The sequence below is a fragment of the Leptodactylus fuscus genome, chromosome 4, assembly GCF_031893055.1.
Source record: "Leptodactylus fuscus isolate aLepFus1 chromosome 4, aLepFus1.hap2, whole genome shotgun sequence".
Classification (NCBI taxonomy): domain Eukaryota; kingdom Metazoa; phylum Chordata; class Amphibia; order Anura; family Leptodactylidae; genus Leptodactylus; species Leptodactylus fuscus.
Window position 1 is genome coordinate 25,264,624 of NC_134268.1, and position 25,655 is coordinate 25,290,278.

A 25,655-nucleotide genomic window follows, 5' to 3' on the forward strand; every position below is an offset into this window, starting at 1 on the left:
TATTCTTACCGCCTGGTATTTATGCCACTGAATATACAGAAACTTCACCATAAGCTCTATGGATAATTGTAGCCATTACCTTAGAATGTATACTGACAGGGGCAGGGCAATAAGCATATTGTAGGCTGCTGACAACTGTCTAGCCTGACTCTTCCATATACTACCGGCACAAGCTGACTCATCTGGCAATGATATACCTTCATGAGAACAAAAACAGAAGATAGCCGACATCCAATTACCTAACCTTTATCTTCCCCAATGCCTGCCATTGAGAAGAGACGAGAGGCCCTCATCCACATTATGCGGTCGGCCAGTCCCATCGAAATCCGGGTTTGGCTGATGCACATCTAATCTGTATGTCCAGCTTAAGAATTCTTCGGAAGAAGAGCTAACGTAATTAACTGAATGCTTCTATGGCTTTCACTTACAGGATTGTAGGACTTGTGCCAATAGTATTGACCTTGAGCTCATACCATTTGTTTGAAGTGGTGTTGGTTGCGTGTGCCAAGCAGTGTGTAATAAGAATAATATAAATGATTTCCAATAACATCTCATCAATAACTAACTTAGACAATCTGGACGACTGTTTAAATAATTGATAGGCCTCATAAAATTTTATGTCTATGGTATAGGATGAAAGTTTTATGCATTAAGGCTTATGAATAAACTTTATATTAAATAGTATTGTAGGGCGCAAAAAGTCTCACTATTTGTGTCTAAAGTTGCATTCGCTTTCAAGAATATGAATTCTCCAGAGACACCTGATGGCTCAAGGAGTCTTATAGGCAAGGAAAAGGTATATAAAGTAGATCTTCTCCAAAGGGGAGGAACAGACCCTCTAAAATCTGTAGTGACCCTGAAAGTCAAGGGGACAATTTACCATGGCTTTCAAGACAGAATTTTAGTGTGTTTTTACCTATTTTGTGGACCCTTTTAGGCAAGCACCATCTTATAAAGTGATATCTATCTAATATGCCTTTTTCCATAGTGTCTTGTAATGCTAACATGGTGTTAGGTTTGGGTCCCACAGGTTGCTATCATAGCGCACAGCGTCACCTGTGGGTCAGTCAAACCATCCAGCTTTCACCTTAATGAGCATGCTCAGACTTATTGGAGCTGCTCACAAGCTAAGTGCCATTTCTCCCCTACTGAGCATGAGCGGTGAGGTCATGGCCACCGCCCCTATTGGGCGAAGACTTCCCTTTAAATAGTGTGAGCCGACGCCCACCGGGTGCTCACACTTTAACCAAAATCTCCTCAAAGTCCACAAAGTGAATGGCAGTAGTTTGCAGGGATAGGCTCCAGTACTCAGGCAGGTTGTCAGACTAGGCCTCTGTGTGGGGTTCCTCTGCTTCTCCTGAGTGCTGTTAGTTAGGACCTGTAAACCCTGAACTGTTAGATCTACACCAGGGCTAGGAGCGGCAGATGCCATTCCAGCTTGTAGATCTGCGGCAGGTGTGGTCTCTGAGATAGCCTATGTGTACTGTCTGACTTCATGTATGGCTCTTAGCTGTGTGTGGGAGCATGAGTGTTTGATGGCTCCAAGCTGTGTGCAGGAGAATGTTCTAAACTTCCGTGGTGGCCCCTAGCTGTCGCAGGGGTAAGTGTGTGTGTTTGCTGGCCTGGGGTGAGTGTTAATCCTTGGCAGCCGTGTGTGTTTCACTAGTACTGGTGCACCTGGCCAGTGAGCTAAACTGGCAGGGTTTTAGTTGCACCTTGTTCACATTAAGTACCGCGCTGCAGTGTCTTTGCAGTAGCTCACATTGAGTTCAGACATACAGCTGCCCACCATTGGGCCTGTGGACCTCGCTGCAGTGTCTTGCAGCTAAAAGGTTCTGTAGTTTAATATATATATATATATATATATATATATATATATATATATATATATATATATATATATATACAGAACCATAACACATGGTTTAAGTGTTACATAAGCGTACGTCTAGTTCATTGCAGTATATGCGAAAGAGTTGTTAAATTTTTTTGAAAGCTTTTAAATTCACTTAAAACATGCACCAAAAATCTGTTTTGAACCCTGGAGTAGTCCGCCCAAGAAAATCAGGACAAGTGTAATGAATCAATGTGAGAAAAGTGACTTCAAAACATATCCTGATGGTAAAATAACTTCTAGTGTCCAACTTACTAAGGTGCCTTGAAATTACTAGGAGTGTAAGCTATCAACTGGTTATTTGTTACTAGTGAAGTAACCAGTGTTAAGTTAGGTTCACATCTGGACTGGAGTCCATGTTGGAGACTCCACCTCAGAAACCAAAGTTAATCGGTGGAGAGGAAAGTCTTGCACAGGGGACTTTTTCTCTACTGGTTTCAGTATAAAAATGGTAGACCACATTATATCCTATGGGGTCCATGGTATCAGCTATTGTAGCGTCTGGCTCTCCGTCAACCCAAATAATGGGGGCCCCCACACAGATGTGAACCTAGCCATGTTTGAATGTATAAAGTCAGCTGTGCACTTTAGACAAGTCTTGGTGGAATGTTTGCTGGAGGACAATTGACTCTTCCATAGACATGCTGGCACTTCAGTGATGTATCTTCCCAAGAACAAAAAGAGTAGACCATTGACATCCAACTTCCTGGTCTTTATCTCTCCCAATGTCTGCCATTGGGAAGAGACAAGAGGCCCTCAATCACATTAAGCCAGGGGTCCTCAAACTGCGGCCCGAGGGCCACATGCGGCCCGCCAAGCACTTCTGTCTGGCCGCGCTGACAATGCTGGCAGGCGTGCATTTATAATGAAGCTCCTGCGGAGCTCGGGCCAGGCCATGGAGCGCACTTCACTTTACCTATTGGAGGGCACCGCTCCCGATGTCTGTGCGACCTGCTCTGCCTCCGGCCCACTGTTTAAAAAGTTTGAGGACCCCTGCATTAAGCTGTTGCCCAGTCCCATCAAAAATCAGATTTGGATGCACATCTAATAGATATGTCCAGCCTAAGAATATCCTACAAAACAAACAAAAAAAAAAAATGGACCAAAAGGGCCAAAGATGAACAAACCGTTTCCAACCAAATTGAATACTGGTCTGAACTGACCGAAAGGTTAACTCTCTCCGCTATTTGTGGGTGGTTTTGGTCATAGTAAAATTTGGTCGGGTTGCCAAGGTGGGTGGCAAATTTGCCATATAGACAAATCCCAGTTGGTTCCATTTGCTTTCCTACAGCCTGACAACAACCTGTAGTAAGAAAGTGATGGAGAATGGCCGCATGGTCATCAAAAGGACAGCGAGGGAAAATCAGACACCAAACCCTACACTCCTTGGTGGTAACATCCAGCCTTCTAAGAGTTTATTCACATGGCAGGATTCATAGATATTAATGGATTATTCATATTACCGTTGTGTTAACGGCCCATGTGAACAATCCCAGAAAGAATAGAACATGCCATTTTCCAGGCTGGTTTCACAGATCCTTCAATACACTCAAGTCTATGAGGGATCTGTGAGAATGTGTTATGCTTGGATGTGCACTCGGATGTGAAAAATTACTTTTTCACAGCTGAATGCCTTGTTTGGATGAATCTGCAGAAAACAAGTAATCTTCTTATTTTGGTATGGTATAGTATCATATAGTATCTAGAGATACTATAATACTCGTACTCGATCGAGTACCACTCGCCATTCAAATGTAAAAGTTCGATGCAGAACCAGCATTGATTGGCCGAATGCTATACAGTCAGCCAATCAACGCTGCTTCTTCTCCTACCTTTAGAAGTCTTCGATTTCGAACCCCGAACATTTTAGTGTTCGCTCATCTCTAATCGTATTGTATCGTATAGTGTTGTATCGTATAGTATCATATTGTGTATTGTTATATCGTAGTGTATAATATAGTATCGTATAGTGTCGTATCGTACAGTATCATATTGTATATTCTTGGGTCGCATTGTATAGTATCATATTGTATAGTATAGTAACAGATTATATAGTGTTGTATCATATTGTATAATATAGTATCATATGGTATCGTATAGTATCATATTGTTTAGTGTAGTGTCGTGTCATATCGTATAGTATCATATTGTGTATTGTTGGGTCGTATTGTATAGTGTCATATTATATAGTATAGTAACATATTATATAGTGTTGTATCATATTGTATAATATAGTATCATATGGTATTGTATAGTATCATATTGTTTAGTGTTGCATCGTGTCGTATCGTATACCCTCTTATTCCTGTCCATTCCAAATATCATTAGAGAATAATCTGTGCCCATGCCTCAATATAAGGAGACAGAAGAAAGATTCAACTTTCCTTTGTTTCTGAAGTGCTCCGGTTGTTAATTGTACCCGGGTATTAAGAGAAATGGACTCGAATTGGACACTTTTCAGCTGCCTTCGATAAATTGAATCTCATCATAATCATAAAGTGAATTTTATCTCTGCACTGCCATGAGTCTGTGGAAATGCTCATTTCACCGCTAAAAGCGCACTCTGCAAATAATTGAGACATCTGTAACGCTTACTGAATAAAGATATACTGTAATGGGCCCGGAAGAAAAATATCCAGTGCAGGAGGACGAGGAGGATATTCATTACTGCTGGATATAGCACAGGCCTAAAGCAGGCCGAAACCAGGGAGGCCAGCCATGTGACGAGTAAATAATCCATAACGTTCATACTGTATGCATGCTCCATAATGATTAACCCCTTCCTGCCAAAGGATGTACCAATAGAACCAAACTGGAGTGTTTGGCTTTAGAGCATACTGACAATTCAAGTGAATTTTCAGGATAAGCTGCCATATGTGTATGTACACACTATGTCCTTATATGTCAACAAAACAAGAATATCAGGACTCCTAATACACAAAAAGCAAAGTACCATAAGTGTATGAAAAATATAAGGGAAGACGAAAAATAATACACAAAAAAACAATATATATTATCCAAATTATGAAATAAATATCTCCAAAATTCATCTTTATTTATTCAAATCCATAATTGCATCTAAACAGAACATTCATGATATACAAAGTAGCAGAAAACACAATTAAAAATCAATTAAAAACACATCTGGAACAATATGGTACACGGGGATATCAAATAATATTGTTACGTAGACGTCACTAGAATTAGTAAATCAATTTGCCAGTATATAATAACATATCATACATAAACCCCGAGGACCAAGAAGATATAGAAGGGCAGATGTGAATACAGCCTGAGATTCAGAGATTTGGGAACAGGCAGGAAAAGCTCCATGTTGTCAGGGGTGAATCTGCCCTTTTCACCGCCCTTTTCACGACAGAAAGCCGCCGCCCCCCCCCTCCCCCCGGGAGAAGGGGGCGGATGGGACGGGGTGGGTCTTAGCGGCATTCGCAGGCAGAGAGCAGGCAGGGAGAGGACCTGCGCTCTGCCTGAGCATGAGGGGAGGCCGCTGGAGCAGCGCTGCTCCAGCGGCCTCCACAATACACCACTCAGTGCTAAGCCAGTCCAGGACAGCTTGTCCTTGGACTGGCTTAGGTAAGCAAAAATGCCGCCCTCCCTGGGGCCCTGGCATAGCGCCGCCTGAAGCGGTCGCCTCGTGCGGCGCTGCATGTTGTCCTTCCAGATTGGAGAGAGGAGTGACTAAGACAGCAGAGTTGACGTTGAGGGTCTTGCAGTCTAAGGGTCGGTTGACATTAGCGTTTGGCTTCCATCCGGAAGGACTCCACATGAGGAACCCTCTCGAATGGAATACCAACGAATCTCATGCGGGCAGTGCGCAGCAAGCACATGGACCTCATTATAGTCTACGGGGTCCATGTGCTTAACTGGCCATCACTTGCAGTTGCGTTGGTATTCCAATCCCGGGGGGGTCCGCATGTGGACTCCTTCCAGACGGAAGCCAAACGCGCTAATGTCAACCGACCCTTAGGAAAGGACATGTGTCCAGTGCCTGAGAAGGGAGACAACTATGTATCAATGATCAAGTAATTGGTGTTGGTTCTTGTATCATTGATAGGAGGAGAGGAGGTAACTCTAGATTGTGGGTCTGTATCACATCTTATTTTTGAGCTCAATGTATAACTTTTTCCCACTAGTGGTAGAATTCTTAATCTCTATCTAGTGGGAGATTCAGATATCTATATATTAATCAACATAGTATTTAATGTATGAGGGTCCTTCCTTACTTGGCTTGAATATCCTGATATCTGTGCAACAACCATATTGTTTTGTGATATTGTACCACAAAACAATATGCTATAGATGTCTGGCTGCTGCCATACTGTGGTACTGCTGTGAATTGCACCCTTTCAAGGATTTCAAGCCAAGTTAAGGGAAGACACATCTAAATTTAGATATTTAGTCTCCAGTTATTGTGCAACCCTTTAAAATCCTACACAGTAGCACAATGCATGCCAAAAAAAACGAGACAGGCGAGTATCTTGTCTGGTCCACACCATCCGTCTTGCTATCTCAGGAATATATTTTATTCATTGCCCATTACGTATATTTCTATTTAATCTTTCCGGGAGAAAATTTGTGACCCCCGGCTTCACCCATGAGTCATTGTGCTATTCATTGCAGCCATTTCCTATAGAGTGCTTGCCTATTATTGCTTACGTACAATTCTCTGCTCACCTGTTATGATTCTATTAGGTTTTTACCAGGGACCCCTGGGTCATGTCTACCGCAGAGCTATACTTTACCAGCAACCTTCTGCGTTTATTCTCTAAGCCTCAGCAGAAATGTGTCACTTATGTAAGTAACCTACTAGACATATGGCACATGCAGTAAAAGAATACTTGCTTAGACTGTTGATTTAGTTTTATAACTCTTGGAGCTAATTGTATTTTATTACACTGCTTGCACTCAGGATGAATAGCATATTAGGTGACTCATGGGGATAATATACAACAAATAAAAAGGCAATTCCCATTCATAACAATCCAATGTGACTGCACTGGGAGCCGACTTCTAGATGGATCCAGGAATAAGAGGCCAAGCAGGTTATCAATTTTGAATAGAACATCTGTAACATTTGACAGTTTTAAGTCTCTTTTTTTTGTACTTTTCTTAACTTTTAATCTACCTCCATACTGAATGTGCCAATAAAAAGTGAAATTCACATAAAATCGTTCGTAAGTGTTCAGCAAAATAAATGCATCAGGTGCAGAGAAGAACTGTCCCTGGGTGAAAAAGGGAAAAAAAAAAAAAAAAGTTAAAAACTTATTTTCTATGCCAACAGTGCATAACATTATATAAGTGACAATCCTTAATGACTTATGTTGTAGTTGTTCAGAGTTGTTATAGGGATATTACACAGTACAGTGCCATTAATGGGACCACCTGTCAAAATCCAGAATAACCCCCTTTGGCAGAGCGGACCGCTGCGAGACGTGCAGGAAGAGAGGGGGTGTTGTGATGATGGTCACTGGGATGTTGAGCCATGCCGAGTCCAGTGCCGTGGCCAGCTGTGCTAGGTTACGAGGTTGAGCATCCATGGCACGAAAAACCTGATCAAGGTGGTCCAACAGATTCTCGATTGGGTTCAAGTCCGGGGAATTTGCTGGCCAAGGGAGTATGGTAAACTCATCCTGGTGCTCCTCCAACCACACACGTACACTGCGAGCTTTGGACACGTCACATTGTCCTGCTGGTGGATGCCATCACCCTAAGGAAAAACATTACACATCAAGGGATGAACATGGTCCGCAAGGATAGATGCATACTTGTGTTGATCCATCTTGCCTTCCACAATGATGAGTGCACCCAGATGGCTGATGACACGTGGCTTCTGCCATTGGTTATTTAATGTTGACGTCAAAAGTAGGCGCTGGTCACATTAATATGGCTGGACTCTGTAGAAGTGGATAACCTCTTTAAATTTCCTAATATTGTGCAGTAAATCATAGTCAAGTTAAAGTCTGCTCCATCTGTACATGACTCCCTGGCCAGGTTGAAGTCATTTTTACGTTGATGTCAAAAGTAGGCTCTAGTCACATGAATATGACTGGACTGTGTATGAGGGTCTAAATCACTTATACCAAAGCGTAAATCCGTGATGCTCTTCGGGGCCGGTGTGGCTATTGTTAATGGGGGCCAACAGAAAGGTCTTCTTCAAGATTATATATGGTTGAACCATATTTTTTTGAGTTTCATTCTTAAAATAGAATAAATAAAATACAGATATTGAGGGAACTTCGTCATCTCTTCTTGCCCAGTTTCTGCCATAAGTAGGTGATAATGTGGCCCTTTCTTGCACTAAATGTGTGATGCTTTCCCCATTCTCAGCCCATTCACCAATTTCCTTTAAATTTGGCAGAACTGGACAGGGTGGGACAGACATGACATGTTTATTACAACTACTGCAGGTTTCTGGCGTGAATTACACAAGAAATCTACGCCGGTTCTTGACTGTTGTAGAATTCCTTTCTGGCACATGGGTCTGTTTTATTTATGAAGAGGCCAGATTGTCTTGATAAATCAGGCACGACTTTCATCGGTTGGGGCCTTTATTAAGAGTGGTGCATGAAATGCCAGCCTTAATAAATCTGCCCCGGTATGTGCAAATGTAGCTGCACCGAGAACTCACAACAAAAGCCATAGAAAGCAATGGAAAAAGTTGAAACAAAGTAGTTGGTAACTATTTACTTAGTGTTGTCATATTAAACTTGGCTACATCTGTAGATTGTAAGTATTGCAAATGGTGCAAGGTAGCTAAAGCAATGTACTGGGTAAACCCTTTATTTTTTGTAAACTACAACCTTTGACAATACCACTTAAAAGGTTACACATTAGAGATGAGCGAACAGTGTTCTATCGAACTCATGTTCGATCGGATATTAGGCTGTTCGGCATGTTCGAATCGAATCGAACACCGCGTGGTAAAGTGCGCCATTACTCGATTCCCCTCCCACCTTCCCTGGCGCCTTTTTTGCTCCAATAACAGCGCAGGGTAGGTGGGACAGGAACTACGACACCGGTGACGTTGAGAAAAGTAGGCAAAACCCATTGGCTGCCGAAAACATGTGACCTCTAATTTAAAAGAACAGCGCCGCCCAGGTTCGCGTCATTCTGAGCTTGCAATTCACCGAGGACGGAGATTTCCGTCCAGTTAGCTAGGGCTTAGATTCTGGGTAGGCAGGGACAGGCTAGGATAGGAAGGAGAAGACAACCACAACAGCTCTTGTAAGAGCTAAATTCCAGGGAGAAGCTTGTCAGTGTAACGTGGCACTGACGGGCTCAATCGCCGCAACCCAGCTTTCCCAGGATCCTGAATGGAATACACTGTCAGTGTATTCCCGTATACCCGATATATACCCCGATACCCGTTCCAACGGTGTGCCCCCCCACCTTCACCCCAGAAATACCCTGCAAGTCCCCTAGCAATAGAATTGGGGCTATATACACCCACAATTTTTACTACTGGTATACAGTGCCATTGTCTGACTGGGAATTCAAAGAATATATTGGGAATACAAATACCCTCATTTCTTGCTACTGCCATATAGTGCCAGTGTCTGACTGGGAATTCAAAGAATATATTGGGGTTACGTGCACCCACAATTTTTACTACTGGTATACAGTGCCATTGTCTGACTGGGAATTCAAAGAATATATTGGGAATACAAATACCCTCATTTCTTGCTACTGCCATATAGTGCCAGTGTCTGACTGGGAATTCAAAGAATATATTGGGGTTACGTGCACCCACAATTTTTACTACTGGTATACAGTGCCATTGTCTGACTGGGAATTCAAAGAATATATTGGGAATACAAATACCCTCATTTCTTGCTACTGCCATATAGTGCCAGTTTCTGACTGGTAATTCAAAGAATATATTGGGGTTACGTGCACCCACAATTTTTACTACTGGTATACAGTGCCATTGTCTGACTGGGAATTCAAAGAATATATTGGGGTTATAAATACCCTCATTTCTTGCTACTGCCATATAGTGCCAGTTTCTGACTGGTAATTCAAAGAATATATTGGGGTTACGTGCACCCACAATTTTTACTACTGGTATACAGTGCCATTGTCTGACTGGGAATTCAAAGAATATATTGGGGTTATAAATACCCTCATTTCTTGCTACTGGTATATAGTGCCAGTGTCTGACTGGTAATTCAAAGAATATATTGGGGTTACGTGCACCCACAATTTTTACTACTGGTATACAGTGCCAATTTCTAACTAGGAATTCAAAATGCGCAAGGCTCCCGGAAAGGGACGTGGACGAGGCCGTGGGCGAGGTCGGGGGAATGGTTCTGGGGAGCAAGGTATCAGTGAAGCCACAGGGCGTCCCGTGCCTACTCCTGTGGGGCAGCAAGCATTGCGCCACTCCACAGTGCCAGGGTTGCTTGCCACATTAACTAAACTGCAGGGTACAAACCTTAGTAGGCCCGAGAACCAGGAACAGGTCTTGCAATGGCTGTCAGAGAACGCTTACAGCACATTGTCCAGCAGCCAGTCAGACTCTGCCTCCTCTCCTCCTATTACCCAACAGTCTTGTCTTCCTTCCTCCCAAAATTCCGAAGCTTTACAGAACAATAACCCAAACTGTCCCTGCTCCCCAGAGCTGTTCTCCGCTCCTTTCATTGTCCCTCAACCTGCCTCTCCACGTCACGATTCCACGAACCTAACAGAGGAGCATCTGTGTCCAGATGCTCAAACACTAGAGTCTCCTCCATCTCCGTTCGATTTGGTGGTGGATGACCAGCAACCCACCCTCATCGACGATGATGTGACGCAGTTGCCGTCAGGGCATCCAGTTGACCGGCGCATTGTGCGGGAGGAGGAGATGAGACAGGAGTTAGAAGAGGAAGTGGTGGATGATGAGGACACTGACCCGACCTGGACAGGGGGGATGTCAAGCGGGGAAAGTAGTGTGGATGTTGAGGCAGGTGCAGCACCAAAAAGGGTAGCTAGAGGCAGAGGCAGAGGTCAGCAGCTTAGGCGAAGCCAGGCCACACCCGGAATCTCCCAAGATGTTCCAGTTCGTACCCAGCCCCGAAAAACTCCCACCTCGAGGGCACGTTTCTCGAAGGTGTGGAGTTTTTTCAAGGAATGCGCCGAGGACAGATATAGTGTTGTCTGCACAATTTGCCTCTCGAAATTGATTAGGGGCTCTGAGAAGAGCAACCTGTCCACCACTTCAATGCGCCGTCATTTGGAATCCAAGCACTGGAATCAGTGGCAGGCAGCAACGGCAGGACAAAGGCCGCCTGCCGTTCACGCCACTGCCACTGCCTCTGCCACTGCCTCTGCCTCTGCCACTGCCACTGCTGACTGTGCTGGCGATGCACTCCAGAGGACGAGCCAGGACACCACTTCATCTGCCTCCGCCACTTTGTTGACTTCTACCTCATCCTCCCCTGGTCCTGTCTTATCTCCTTCTCCTGCACCATCAAAGGCACCATCAGGCGTTTCTTTACAACAACCCACCATCTCTCAGACATTGGAGCGGCGGCAGAAATACACTGCTAACCACCCACACGCGCAAGCCTTGAACGCCAACATCGCTAAACTGCTGGCCCAGGAGATGTTGGCGTTCCGGCTTGTTGAAACTCCCGCCTTCCTGGACCTGATGGCAACTGCGGCACCTCGCTATGCCGTCCCTAGCCGTCACTACTTCTCCCGGTGTGCCGTCCCCGCCTTGCACCAGCACGTGTCACTCAACATCAGGCGGGCCCTTAGTTCCGCGCTTTGCACAAAGGTCCACTTGACCACCGACGCGTGGACAAGTGCATGCGGACAGGGACGCTACATTTCACTGACGGCACACTGGGTGAATGTAGTTGAGGCTGGGACTGCTTCCCAAACTGGCCCGGTGTACCTCGTCTCCCCGCCTAACATTCCTGGCAGGGACACGAGAAGAACACCCCCCTCCTCCTCCTCCTCTACCGCCTCCTCCTCCGCCACCGCCTCCTCCTCCGCCACCGCCTCCTCCTCCGCTGTTAGATTGACCCCAGCTACGAGTTGGAAACGTTGCAGCACTGGCGTTGGTAGACGTCAGCAGGCTGTGCTGAAGCTGATCAGCTTGGGGGACAGACAGCACACTGCCTCCGAGGTGAGGGATGCCCTCCTCGATGAGACGGCAATATGGTTTGAGCCGCTGCACCTGGGCCCAGGCATGGTCGTTTGTGATAACGGCCGGAACCTGGTAGCAGCTCTGGAGCTTGCCGGACTCCAACATGTTCCATGCCTGGCCCACGTCTTCAACCTAGTGGTGCAACGTTTCCTAAAGAGCTACCCCAATGTTCCAGAGCTACTGGTGAAAGTGCGGCGCATGTGCGCCCACTTTCGCAAGTCGACAGTAGCCGCTGCTAGCTTAAAATCTCTCCAGCAACGCCTGCATGTGCCACAACACCGGCTTTTGTGCGACGTCCCCACACGCTGGAACTCAACGTTTCAGATGTTGAATAGAGTGGTTGAGCAGCAGAGACCTTTGATGGAATACCAGCTACAAAACCCTAGGGTGCCACAAAGTCAGCTGCCTCAGTTTCACATCCATGAGTGGCCATGGATGAGAGACCTTTGTGACATCCTACGGGTCTTTGAGGAGTCCACAAGGAGGGTGAGCTCTGAGGATGCGATGGTGAGCCTTACAATCCCGCTCTTGTGTGTTCTGAGAGAATCCCTGATTGACATCAGGGATAACTCAGATCACACAGAGGAGTTAGGGATAGCATCCGATCCATCACAGCTGGAGAGTAGGTCCACACATCTGTCCGCTTCACTGCGTTTAATGGAGGAGGAGGAGGAGGAGGAGGAGGAGGAGGAAGAAGAGTTGTCCGATGATGTGATGGTGATACAGGAGGCTTCCGGGCAACTTCGAATCGTCCCATTGTTGCAGCGCGGATGGGTAGACATGGAGGATGAGGAGGAAATGGAGATTGAACTTTCCGGTGGGGCCAGAGGAGTCATGCCAACTAACACTGTGGCAGACATGGCTGAGTTCATGTTGGGGTGCTTTACAACCGACAAGCGTATTGTCAAAATCATGGAGGACAACCAGTACTGGATCTTTGCTATCCTTGACCCCCGGTATAAAAACAACATCTCGTCTTTTATTCCGGTAGAGGGGAGGGCCAATCGCATCAATGCTTGCCACAGGCAATTGGTGCAGAATATGATGGAGATGTTTCCAGCATGTGACGTTGGCGGCAGGGAGGGCAGTTCCTCCAGTAGGCAACCAAGTTCTCACCGGTCCACACAAACGAGGGGCACACTGTCTAAGGTCTGGGACACCTTGATGGCACCCCCTCGCCAAAGTGCCGCCACGGAGGGTCCTAGTGTCACCAGGCGTGAGAAGTATAGGCGCATGTTGCGGGAATACCTTTCCGACCACAGCCCTGTCCTCTCCGACCCCTCTGCGCCCTACACGTATTGGGTGTCGAAGTTGGACCTGTGGCTTGAACTTGCCCTATATGCCTTGGAGATGCTGTCCTGTCCTGCCGCCAGCGTCCTATCTGAGAGGGTGTTCAGTGCAGCCGGTGGCATCATCACTGACAAGCGCACCCGTCTGTCAGCTGAGAGTGCCGACCGGCTCACTTTGATAAAAATGAACCACCACTGGGTAGAGCCGTCATTTTTGTGCCCACCTGTGTAAAGCACCCCAACATGAAACTCCATGTCTGTACTCAACCTCTCCAATTCCTCCGCATCCTCATACTCATCCACCATAAGCGTTGCACAATTCTGCTAATACTAGGCTCCCTCCACCCTGATTTCCCCCAACTCTGCTGGTTAGAGGCTCCCTCCACCCTGATTTCCACCAACTCTGCTGGTTAGAGGCTCCCTCCACCATGAATTGGTCCAAACTGGGCTGTTTAGCGGCTCCCTCCACCATGAATTGGTCCAAACTGGGGTTTTTAGAGGCTCCCTCCACCATGAATTTGCCCACACTGGGCTGGTTAGAGGCTCCCTCCACCATGAATTGGTCCAAACTGGGGGTTTTTAGAGGCTCCCTCCACCATGAATTTGCCCAAACTGGGCTGTTTAGAGGCTCCCTCCACCATGAATTGGTCCAAACTGGGCTGGTTAGAGGCTCCCTCCACCATGAATTGGTCCAAACTGGGTTTTTTAGAGGCTCCCTCCACCATGAATTGGTCCAAACTTGGCTGTTTAGAGGCTCCCTCCACCATTAATTGGTCCAAACTGGGCTGGTTAGAGGCTCTCTCCACCATGAATTGGTCCAAACTGGGTTTTTTTAGAGGCTCCCTCCACCATGAATTTGCCCAAACTGGGCTGGTTAGAGGCTCCCTCCACCATGAATTGGTCCAAACTGGGGTTTTTAGAGGCTCCCTCCACCATGAATTGGTCCAAACTTGGCTGTTTAGAGGCTCCCTCCACCATTAATTGGTCCAAACTGGGCTGGTTAGAGGCTCCCTCCACCATGAATTGGTCCAAACTGGGTTTTTTAGAGGCTCCCTCCACCATGAATTTGCCCAAACTGGGCTGTTTAGAGGCTCCCTCCACCATGAATTGGTCCAAACTGGGCTGTTTAGAGGCTCCCTCCACCATGAATTTGCCCAAACTGGGCTGTTTAGAGGCTCCCTCCACCATGAATTGGTCCAAACTGGGCTGTTTAGAGGCTCCCTCCACCATTAATTGGTCCAAACTGGGCTGGTTAGAGGCTCCTTCCACCATGAATTTCCCAAAACTTGGCTGTTTAGAGGCTCCCTCCACCATTAATTGGTCCAAACTGGGCTGGTTAGAGGCTCCCTCCACCATGAATTTGCCCAAACTGGGCTGTTTAGAGGCTCCCTCCAACATGAATTGGTCCAAACTGGGTTTTTTAGAGGCTCCCTCCACCATGAATTGGTCCAAACTGGGCTGTTTAGAGGCTCCCTCCACCATGAATTTGCCCAAACTGGGCTGGTTAGAGGCTCCCTCCACCATGAATTTGCCCAAACTGGGCTGTTTAGAGGCTCCCTCCACCATGAATTTGCCCAAACTGGGCTGGTTAGAGGCTCCCTCCACCATGAATTGGTCCAAACTGGGGTTTTTAGAGGCTCCCTCCACCACGAATTGGTCCAAACTTGGCTGTTTAGAGGCTCCCTCCACCATGAATTGGTCCAAACTGGGGTGGTTAGAGGCTCCCTCCACCATTAATTGGTCCAAACTGGGCTGGTTAGAGGCTCCCTCCACCATTAATTGGTCCAAACTGGGCTGGTTAGAGGCTCCCTCCACCATTAATTGGTCCAAACTGGGCTGGTTAGAGGCTCCCTCCACCATGAATTGGTCCAAACTTGGCTGTTTAGAGGCTCCCTCCACCATGAATTGGTCCAAACTGGGGTGTTTAGAGGCTCCCTCCACCATTAATTGGTCCAAACTGGGCTGGTTAGAGGCTCCCTCCACCATTAATTGGTCCAAACTGGGCTGGTTAGAGGCTCCCTCCACCATGAATTGGTCCAAACTGGGGTTTTTAGAGGCTCCCTCCACCATGAATTGGTCCAAACTTGGCTGTTTAGAGGCTCCCTCCACCATTAATTGGTCCAAACTGGGCTGGTTAGAGGCTCCCTCCACCATGAATTGGTCCAAACTGGGTTTTTTAGAGGCTCCCTCCACCATGAATTTGCCCACACTGGGCTGGTTAGAGGCTCCCTCCACCATGAATTGGTCCAAACTGGGTTTTTTAGAGGCTCCCTCCACCATGAATTGGTCCAAACTGGGGTTTTTAGAGGCTCCCTCCACCATGAATTGGTCCAAACTGGGCTGTTTAGCGGCTCCCTCCACCATTAATTGGTCCAAACTGGGCTGGTTAGAGGCTCCCTCCACCATGAATTTGCCCAAACTGGGCTGTTTAGAGGCTCCCTCCACCATGAATTTGCCCAAACTGGGCTGGTTAGAGGCTCCCTCCACCATGAATTGGTCCAAACTGGGGTTTTTAGAGGCTCCCTCCACCATGAATTGGTCCAAACTTGGCTGTTTAGAGGCTCCCTCCACCATTAATTGGTCCAAACTGGGCTGGTTAGAGGCTCCCTCCACCATGAATTGGTCCAAACTGGGTTTTTTAGAGGCTCCCTCCACCATTAATTGGTCCAAACTGGGCTGGTTAGAGGCTCCCTCCACCATGAATTGGTCCAAACTGGGCTGGTTAGAGGCTCCCTCCACCATGAATTTCCCAAAACTTGGCTGTTTAGAGGCTCCCTCCACCATTAATTGGTCCAAACTGGGCTGGTTAGAGGCTCCCTCCACCATGAATTTGCCCAAACTGGGCTGTTTAGAGGCTCCCTCCACCATGAATTGGTCCAAACTGGGTTTTTTAGAGGCTCCCTCCACCATGAATTGGTCCAAACTGGGCTGTTTAGAGGCTCCCTCCACCATGAATTTGCCCAAACTGGGCTGTTTAGAGGCTCCCTCCACCATGAATTTGCCCAAACTGGGCTGGTTAGAGGCTCCCTCCACCATGAATTGGTCCAAACTGGGGTTTTTAGAGGCTCCCTCCACCATGAATTGGTCCAAACTTGGCTGTTTAGAGGCTCCCTCCACCATGAATTGGTCCAAACTGGGGTGGTTAGAGGCTCCCTCCACCATTAATTGGTCCAAACTGGGCTGGTTAGAGGCTCCCTCCACCATTAATTGGTCCAAACTGGGCTGGTTAGAGGCTCCCTCCACCATTAATTGGTCCAAACTGGGCTGGTTAGAGGCTCCCTCCACCATGAATTTGCCCACACTGGGCTGGTTAGAGGCTCCCTCCACCATGAATTGGTCCAAACTGGGGTTTTTAGAGGCTCCCTCCACCATGAATTTGCCCAAACTGGGGTGTTTAGAGGCTCCCTCCACCATGAATTTGCCCAAACTCTGCTGGTTAGAGGCTCAATCCACCCTGATTTTCAAAACAAATGTTGGTGCCAACCTCAACTTACTACAAGGGCCAAATTCACTGCTGGTGACAAGCTCTCCTCACTGCAAGTGCCAAATACACATGTTTCAAGGTGTATTCCTACTGTCAGAGATGTGGTATTGAGTGTGTAAAGTGTGTAGTTGTTAGGCTGTGATGTTGGGGTAATAGAGGGTCTTTGGTGTGTTAGATGCCCCCAGACATGCTTCCCCTGCTGTCCCAGTGTCATTCCAGAGGTGTTGGCATCATTTCCTGGGGTGTCATAGTGGACTTGGTGACCCTCCAGACACGGATTTGGGTTTCCCCCTTAACGAGTATCTGTTCCCCATAGACTATAATGGGGTTCGAAACCCATTCGAACACACGAACATTGAGCGGCTGTTCGAATCGAATTTCGAACCTCGAACATTTTAGTGTTCGCTCATCTCTATTACACATGAGTTTATTCTGGGACACCACTTGCATATATTTTCTCCTGTCTTACTTTCGATACATTGATCAACCACGTGGCTGGCCATAGGTTAAAGACAATGACAAATGAGACCTGGCATTCTCTTCTGACGCTTTTAGAAGTACAAAAAGTTGCAAAAATGTTCCGAATTGATGTCTGCGCAACTTCCAAGCTCTGTCCACTTTGTCAACAACTCTATACATTGTAGAAGAAGTAGCAGAAATATATTGGTATATATGGCTCATGGTGAAAGTGTATTTGATAAATTCAGTAATGGTGTGGATCACAATCCTTCTGTAACATCATTAATAGAGATGAGCGAGTAGTGTTCGATCGAGTAGGTGTTCGATCGAATACTACGGTATTCAAGATACTCTTACTCGATCGAACACTACTAGCTGTTCGAAGTTTAAGGTTCGATGCAGAACCAGCATTGATTGGCCGAATGCTATACATTCTGCCAATCAACACTGGTTCTTCTCTTACCTTTAGAAGTCTTCTCCGTGCAGCGTCCCCGCGGCGTCTTCCGGCTGGAATTCACTCTGCCTAGGCATCCGGCCTAAGCAGAGCTGACTGCGCATGTGCGGGCATGCCTGCGCATGCGCAATCTGCTCTGCTCAGGCGTTGGGCCAGGCAGAGCTGACCGCGCATGCGTCGGGAGAAGACTTCAAGGAGAATCCAGCCCGACCGTCACTTGTGGACTTGGTAAGTATAATTTTATCGAATTGTGCCTACCCCTGAAACGAGCATTTATCCCCATAGACTACAATGGGGTTCGAAATCCGTTCGAACAGTGTGCGGCTGTTCGAATCGGATTTCGAACCTCGGACATTTTAGTGTTCGCTCATCTCTAATCATTAATGGTCTTCATCTGGTGCTTCAATGAAGAAGAGAACCAGGTGGCCAAATTTCAGTAGCTCAACCCTGAGAAAGGCCTTCTGTGTGATATGTAGACTTGTGTCCTAATTTGTAACTTTTTGCTTCTTTTCTCATAGAAATTGAAAAGGAAAGTTGTGGGGACCCTGGGACACCATTATATGGCATTCGGGAAGGAGATGGCTTTTCCAATGGAGATGTCTTACGGTTTGAATGCCAGTTTGGGTTTGAATTGATAGGACAGAAATCAATATCCTGCAAAGAAAATAACCAGTGGTCGGCCAATATACCGATATGTATCTGTAAGTATATTTTCTGGATGATATAGATAACAGTGTCTTAAGGATTGAAAAGTTTATGGCCAATTTTAAGGAGTTACAACTTGCTTTTCTGGTGCAGAACTCTAAATTTTCTATGAGACAGTACATCATTATCTGTGTTGTTTGTGGAGTTCTAAGCCACTTGGCATTGAAGGAGCGCAGTACTCATCTGAGTCTGTCTGCCCCTTTCCATCAGCGAAATAGGAGTTACACTACAATGGTTCAATGTATAAAAAGAATGTTGCAATGTCAGTATGGATTTGTGTGTAGCGCCATCTAGCTGTGGTCACTGACTTCCTCTCTTTGTATGCCGCAATGCTCTCCCAGACTTTGCCAATAGAATGTGCTTGCACTTTAAAGGGATCCCATCATTAAAATGTTTTCTTTTTTTCTTACTAACACATAGGAATAGCCTTAAGAAAGGCTATTCTTCTCCTACCTTAAGATGTCTTCTCCGCCCCGCCATTTGGTTTAAATCCCAGTTTTCTGCCATACAAAAATGAGTTCTCTTGCAGCACTGGGGGGTCCTCAGTGCTCAAAAATCACTGGGGGCTTCCCCAATGGTGCGCGAGAACTCTCCACTGACGTCTCTATCTTCTTCTAGAACGGCCTCTTCCCATATCTTCTTCTGGCACTGGAGGTCAAACTTCTACACATGCGCAGTTGGCTCTGCCATCAGGCCTTGGGAAGAGCCAACTGCACATACGCACGGCCATTTTTTTTGTAGCCGCTTGCGGTATGCTCGCTTAAGCAGCCACAAAAAAATTGCCATACGCATGTGGAGTTGGCTCTGCCCAAGGCCCGATGGCAGTGCCAACTGCGCATGCATAGAAGTTTGACCCCCAGCACCAGAAGAAGATGCGTGGAGAGGCCGTTCTAGAAGACGGTAGAGATGGTGCTGGAGAGTACTCTTGCAGCATTGGGGATGCCCCCCAGTGCTGTTTGTGTGCTGAGGACCCCCAGTTCTCCGGTGCAAGAGAACTCATTTGCATACTTGGATTATCATGACAGACAAATTTTGCCCTCCCTTGGGCAAACCTCTGAAGATTTGATTCACCTTTTGTTCGGACAAATGGATCCTCTGGTTAAGTTCAGTTCAAACTTTTTCAGCTAGAACCGGACATTAAATTATTATACTCTACACATTACATAGTTCATTCAATATGGGGCTTACCAGGTAGCATAGCTCCCAATTATACAGTGCTGTGCACAAATTCTTGATCGACCCAATTTATATCTGAATGTTGTGGGGAAGGTAGCTCAGTAGCAGCAGTGGTGCGTACACAACCCGTCAGGGACAGGGACACAAATCTTGGCAAAACATAAAGAAACGGAATCCTGCTTGTCTGAGTAACTAAATAAACAGTCATGACTAACTAACTATATTTGTGACTTATTACCAGCCACACGAACAAACTCAGAACCAAAATACAGTCTCCCTGGACTCAAAATAACAGGACAGACCCAAACGCCTTCTCTCACTCACTGGATCTGCCTGTAAGTGCAGGAATTGTAGCCTTTTCTGCCCCAGTAATGAGCCTAGGACCCACACCTGGGCTGAGGCCTACTCAAGACCCACACTGGAGAACACATATGTTAAAAACCTGAGGAAGATATAGTGTGATTCCAGCACCCTTTTAACATAGTGTACCATCCAAATCAAGGTAACAGCACACCAATGATGATATTATATCTCACAACATTTCATGTGTCAAAAACCCTCTTTTAGAATTGTGTTATTGTAGCAAATGTGGACTCAAGTTCAATAGGGATGACTAAAGACGTTATGAGTTTCTGAACCATGTGGACACCAATGCATAGGTCTTCAATTAAAGATTGGCATGGGTCTAACACCCAAACCTTCAGGATTGGCAAGAAGCCAAAGGAATGGTCAGGGTATGTTGCTGATCCATAGATGTCCTGGGTCTTGGACCTTCACAAATTCCAAATAATCTAAGGATAGTTCATTGATTCAAAAGTCCCAGAAAACCCTTTAAAGCTTAGGCCCCACGGGACAGTATGCAACGCTAAAGTGCTGCGGGAAAAACTGCAGCGGGAACGCTTCATGGCTAGGGTTGAGCCGATCTTGACTTTTCAGGATCAATTTTAAAATCCGATTTCCGATCATTTTTCATTTGAACCCGATCAAGATCCCAATTCCGAACCCAATGCAAGTCAATGGGATTTTTTTATTAATCGGAGAAAGGATTTTAAAAGCAATCCTATTCACTATACAGCATGGAATCTAATAATTGAACGCTTTAATTGTTAGAATCCACGCTGTGTAGTGAATCACTAAGTAGCCAGAGGATTTTTTCTTAATCCTCTGGCTACTTAGTCCCCCCTGGTGTCCACTTACCTGCAGAGATGGCTGCTCCTGTGCCCGGTGTTCTTCTTCGCCTCGCTGCCGCTCCACGCTGCTCTTCTCGCCTCGCTGCCCCCTGCCTCCCAGGTTAGGAGAATGTGGGCGGGTTAGGAGAGTGTGGGCGGGTACTGGGAGGGGAGACGTCATGTCTCCCCGCCCTGTACCCGCCCACACTCTCCTAAGCCACAAGCCCCGCCTTCCTAGCTGTTTAAACACTAACCTGGGAGGCAGCAGCAGTGAGGAAGGAAGAGCAGCATGGAGCGGCAGCAAGAGGCAGAAGGAGAACACCGGGCACTGGAGCAGCCATCTCTGGAGGTAAGTAGCTACTAGAGATGTTAGTTTAGTCTCCCATTAGAATGAATGGAGGCAGCCGGCGCGCAGGGGGTTGTGTGCTGTGCGCCACCTGCTTCCATTCATTCCTATGGAACCGCAGTGGAGCCTTCACACTGAGTATACACTCCACTTAGAATGAGCGTAGCGTATACTCAGTGTGAATGCTAAGCAAAGCATTGTGGGAAATAGTACCAATCTCGATCCCACCTAAAAAGATTGTGTTCGGAATTCCGATTGTGATCGTGAAATTTTCTCAATCACCGATCGGAATCCGATCTTTTCCGAACACGATCGATCAACCCTAATCATGGTTCTTCCCGCAGCACTTTGAACAGAAAGTTTATGCAGTTTTCCTGGACTTTCTGTTACAATTATATCTACGGGAAAGCGCTGGCATTTCTGTAGATATAATTGACATACTGCAATTTCCAATTTTGGAAATTGCAGAATGTCCATGCTGCAGTTTTAAACGCAAAGTGGGCATGGGTTACGCATGAATCCCATCCACTTTGCAGTTACTGTATAATGCCGCGATTTTTCCTGCGGCCTTTCCACTGCGGGCAAATTGTGGCATTTCCGGTCCATGGGGCTCTGGCCTAAACCTCTAAATTTCTCAAAATGATGATGACAACCAGAATTTTAGATAGATAATAAATAAATGATATACAACCTGATCTTATCTATGTTGCGCTTTTATCACTTGAACGGAGACGCCAGATGTAGAGATCTATGCTTATTACCTTCCTGCCGGATAAACCGCTTACCGCTACCTTTCTGTTATTGCATGTTTTTGCTTTTGAATAAAAATAAGTTGGTCGTCCCGATAGTACACAAAGTTAATCCTAATATCTTACACCGAGAAATTTCACACCATCTGTTGTTTAGACTTGGGTGAAGACATCCAGCAAGTTAATGAAGATTTGTATAATCGAGCTACAGGTTTCTTCACTTCCAAGTCTTACTTTTTTTTTAATTTCTACCCAACTATAATCCTGTTTCCAGTTATTTTGCAAATGATTTTTCATCGGTCTTCTAAGTTACCCATGTAACTGAAATCATTTGCGAAGAAGAGTCTTCAGACACAGAAAAAGCAATTACTGCTGACAATTGTAATGTTCATTTGGCCACTGCCCAGGGATTATGCCCACACGTAGGCAATCAAAAACTAACAAGCTGCATTTTATGCAAATTTTTTAAAAAAGTAAAGCGAAGAGCTTGCTAAAACCTGTCCGCATGCTAATATATCGTATTTCATTTTTACAGTTCCATGCCTGTCAAATTTTACGGCACCGATGGGAACGGTCCTCTCTCCTGACTACCCAGAAGGTTACGGAAACAATTTAAACTGCATCTGGACCATCATTTCGGATCCGGGAAGTCGGATACATTTGTCGTTTAATGATTTTGACTTGGAATCTCAGTTTGACTTCTTGGCTATTAAAGATGGCGATTCTTCGGACTCTCCAATATTGGGAACGTTCACCGGCGCCGAAGTTCCGTCTCATCTGACCAGTAACAATCATATACTGCGGCTGGAGTTCCAAGCGGATCATTCTATGTCGGGACGTGGATTTAATATTACGTATAGCAGTAAGTGGATTGTTTAGTAGGATTAGAATGTCTTACATTATGCTTTAGATACAACATGTCATATTACAAGACTGAAGTCGTTTACCTACATGGTAGTTCCTTCTGCTCCAAATGATATCTTCTTGTTTATGTCTGTGACTGTGACCTTTGACTATAGGGGTCTGGGAGAATGAAGCTAGAAGCGGTTATGGGAAATTACTCACTTAGGTTAGGAGGACATATACTTAAACTAAGGTTCGATTTTACTGCCATCATCCTAAGGAAAAACAATTTGCATGTAGGGGTGAACACGGTCCGCAAGGATAGATGCATATTTGTGTTGATCCATCATGTCTTCCACAATGATGAGTGAACACGTGCCTTCTGCGTTTGGTTATTTAACGTTGACCTCAAAAGTAGGCAGTGGTCACATTAATATGACATGATAACCTCTTTAAATTTGCTGATATTGTGCAGTAAATCATAGTCAAGTTAAAGTCTGCTCCATCTGTACATGACTCCCTCGCCAGGTTGAAGCCATTTTTACCTTGATGGGAGTCAATACTTAGAAGTTTTGATGAAACCGATGGTGGGATTCTCTATATAAAGTTCACGTCTGTTCTCATTGATATGACTATACTAGTAATTGTTTCTGCCAAGGCCGGGACCGCGCAATTAATAACCATATAAATTTTGTGTCTTTTCAAAGTGACACTGGTGGATAATACTGTCACGAAGAAGTTCTCAAAGTGTAATTGTGTAGCTTTAACATCCAATTGACTGTGACATATGTCACGCCAGCTTGGTACATAAAACTGCTGTTTTGCCAGTAGGGTTTTGTTTTTACAATGCTGAATATTCACATCCAGATGAAGTTCACTTACCATGCATGGCTTACAGTTATGTCCTATATACCCAGGCGGAAATATTTATATACAACAGAGTATACGGTATATGCAAATTACAATCCTGGCACAGAAGGGGCCAAAAGTAGATAACATCTGGCAATAACAATTATTGTCCTAAACATAATTAGATATTATTATTATTATTATTATTATTATTATTATTATTATTATTATTATTATTATTGTTGTTGTTGTTGTTGTTGTTGTTGTTGTTGTTGTTGTTTTTTTTTTTCTCAGATTTTTCATACTAATGATTAGAGATGAGCGAACAGTAAAATATTCAATATTTGTTTCGAATAGCCCCTCAATATTTGACTATTCGAACGAATATCGAACCCCATTATAGTCTATGGGGAAAAAATGCTTGTTTCAGGGGATCCCACTCTTTGACTCAGGAGAGTCACCAAGTCCACTATGACACCCCAGGAAATTATACCAACACCCAGTAATGCAACTGGGACAGCAGGGGAAGCATGTCTGGGGGCATCTAACAAGCCCAAGTCACTGTATTACATTGGGATCCCTGTTAGCTTGCGATATGCGCGAGCTGACTTTTTCCCATAGGAGTGAATAGACCAGCGTTGATTGGCCGAATGCCATACAGAGTACAGCATTCGGCCAATCAACGCTGGTTCTGCCAGCTCGTTTTCAGCTTGCCTGTGAGGAGGCAGAGTCTAAGATTGGACCAGTATGGAGACTGCTGTGGACCGAACTTAGACTCCGCCTCCTCCGGCAGAAAAAGTGCATTCCTATGGGAAAAAGTCAGCTCCCGCATATTGCAAGCTGACAGGGATCCCGACCAGATAGAGCCCCAAAGAGCTAGGTGAGTAACATTCCCCCCTAAATAAAGGTAATCCCTAGCTAACCCTGCCTGTACATCTATCCCTGTCTCACAGTCACATAGTTCACAGTCTCAAATTAACCAAATGTTAAATCCACCATTTGTATACGTTGGAGGTCACCTGATTTAGCCAGCCAATTACTTTTTCCGATTTTTTTTCGATGCCTCCATTGTCGTAATTCCTGTCCCACCTCCCCCGAGCAGTTATTGGTGCAAAAAAAGCGCCAGGGAAGGTGGGAGGGGATACAAATTTTTAGTGCATTTGCCTCGTGGTATTCGATTGGAATCGAATACCTCAAACAGCCTGATATTCAATCGAATATCTATTTGATCGAACATTGTTCGCTCATCCCTACTAATGATCTATCCATGGGTTAGGTCATCAGTAGGGTTGAGCCGATCTTGAAATTTCAGGGTCGATTTTAAAACCAGATTTCCAATAATTTTCCGTTGAAATCGTGAAATTTGCTCGATCACCAATCGGCATCTGATCTTTCCTGATCCCGATCGCTCAACCCTAGTCAATGCTTCTCTATGGGAAAAGTCAGTTTTAGGGTTGAAACGATCTTGAGAGTTCAAAATCCGATAGGAGGACTCTTGTTCTCCTGTTGCTGGGGGCCACAGTGGTCAGACTCCCTTCGATGTGATCCTTATCCTGAGTATTTAAGGGAACAACCCCCTTTAATAGTTATGGGATGATTATCCTGGTTTGTTTGCATAAAAGATGCAATGATTTTCTTAGTGCCAGCTCAAACCACCAGAGAGCCAAGGAAGTATCTGCCCCCCCCCATCACTAGAGCCTTTTCCATACATATTATTATTTCATTATATTACTTGTTATATTCTATTATATTCTGTATGCTTCATATTAGCTGTTTTCTTATTTTCAGCATCTTTCCTATTTTCTTTAGTTTTAGCCTACAGTCTCCTTGTCCTGCTGAGGCTCATAAGCAGAAAATACAGTAAATGACTACATTTATGTGTAGACTTCTTACTGAAGGCACATTCCTCCTGCTGAAACTCCAAAGCAGAAAATAAACTTGTTTGTTCAGTGGTGGACTTGCAAAGCCTAAGGCCTTGTTCACACATCAATATCGTGGTCATTGTTTTGCATTAGTGTTTGTGAACCAAATCCAGGACTGGAGATTACACAGAGATAATGGAAAGATTGCAACCTTTTCCGTGTT

The 25,655-nt window shown here is 45.5% G+C and overlaps 1 protein-coding gene across 1 annotated transcript in view; it reads left to right on the plus strand.

Moving 5' to 3' along the window:
* Window positions 1–25,655, plus strand: part of CSMD3 (CUB and Sushi multiple domains 3) — a 1,052,627-nt gene that overhangs the window by 530,930 nt on the left and 496,042 nt on the right. The window contains exons 14-15 of the mRNA XM_075270295.1: window positions 18,252–18,434; window positions 22,414–22,740. Of these exons, the coding sequence (XP_075126396.1) occupies window positions 18,252–18,434; window positions 22,414–22,740 (510 nt within the window). The remainder of the gene's footprint in view (window positions 1–18,251; window positions 18,435–22,413; window positions 22,741–25,655) is intronic.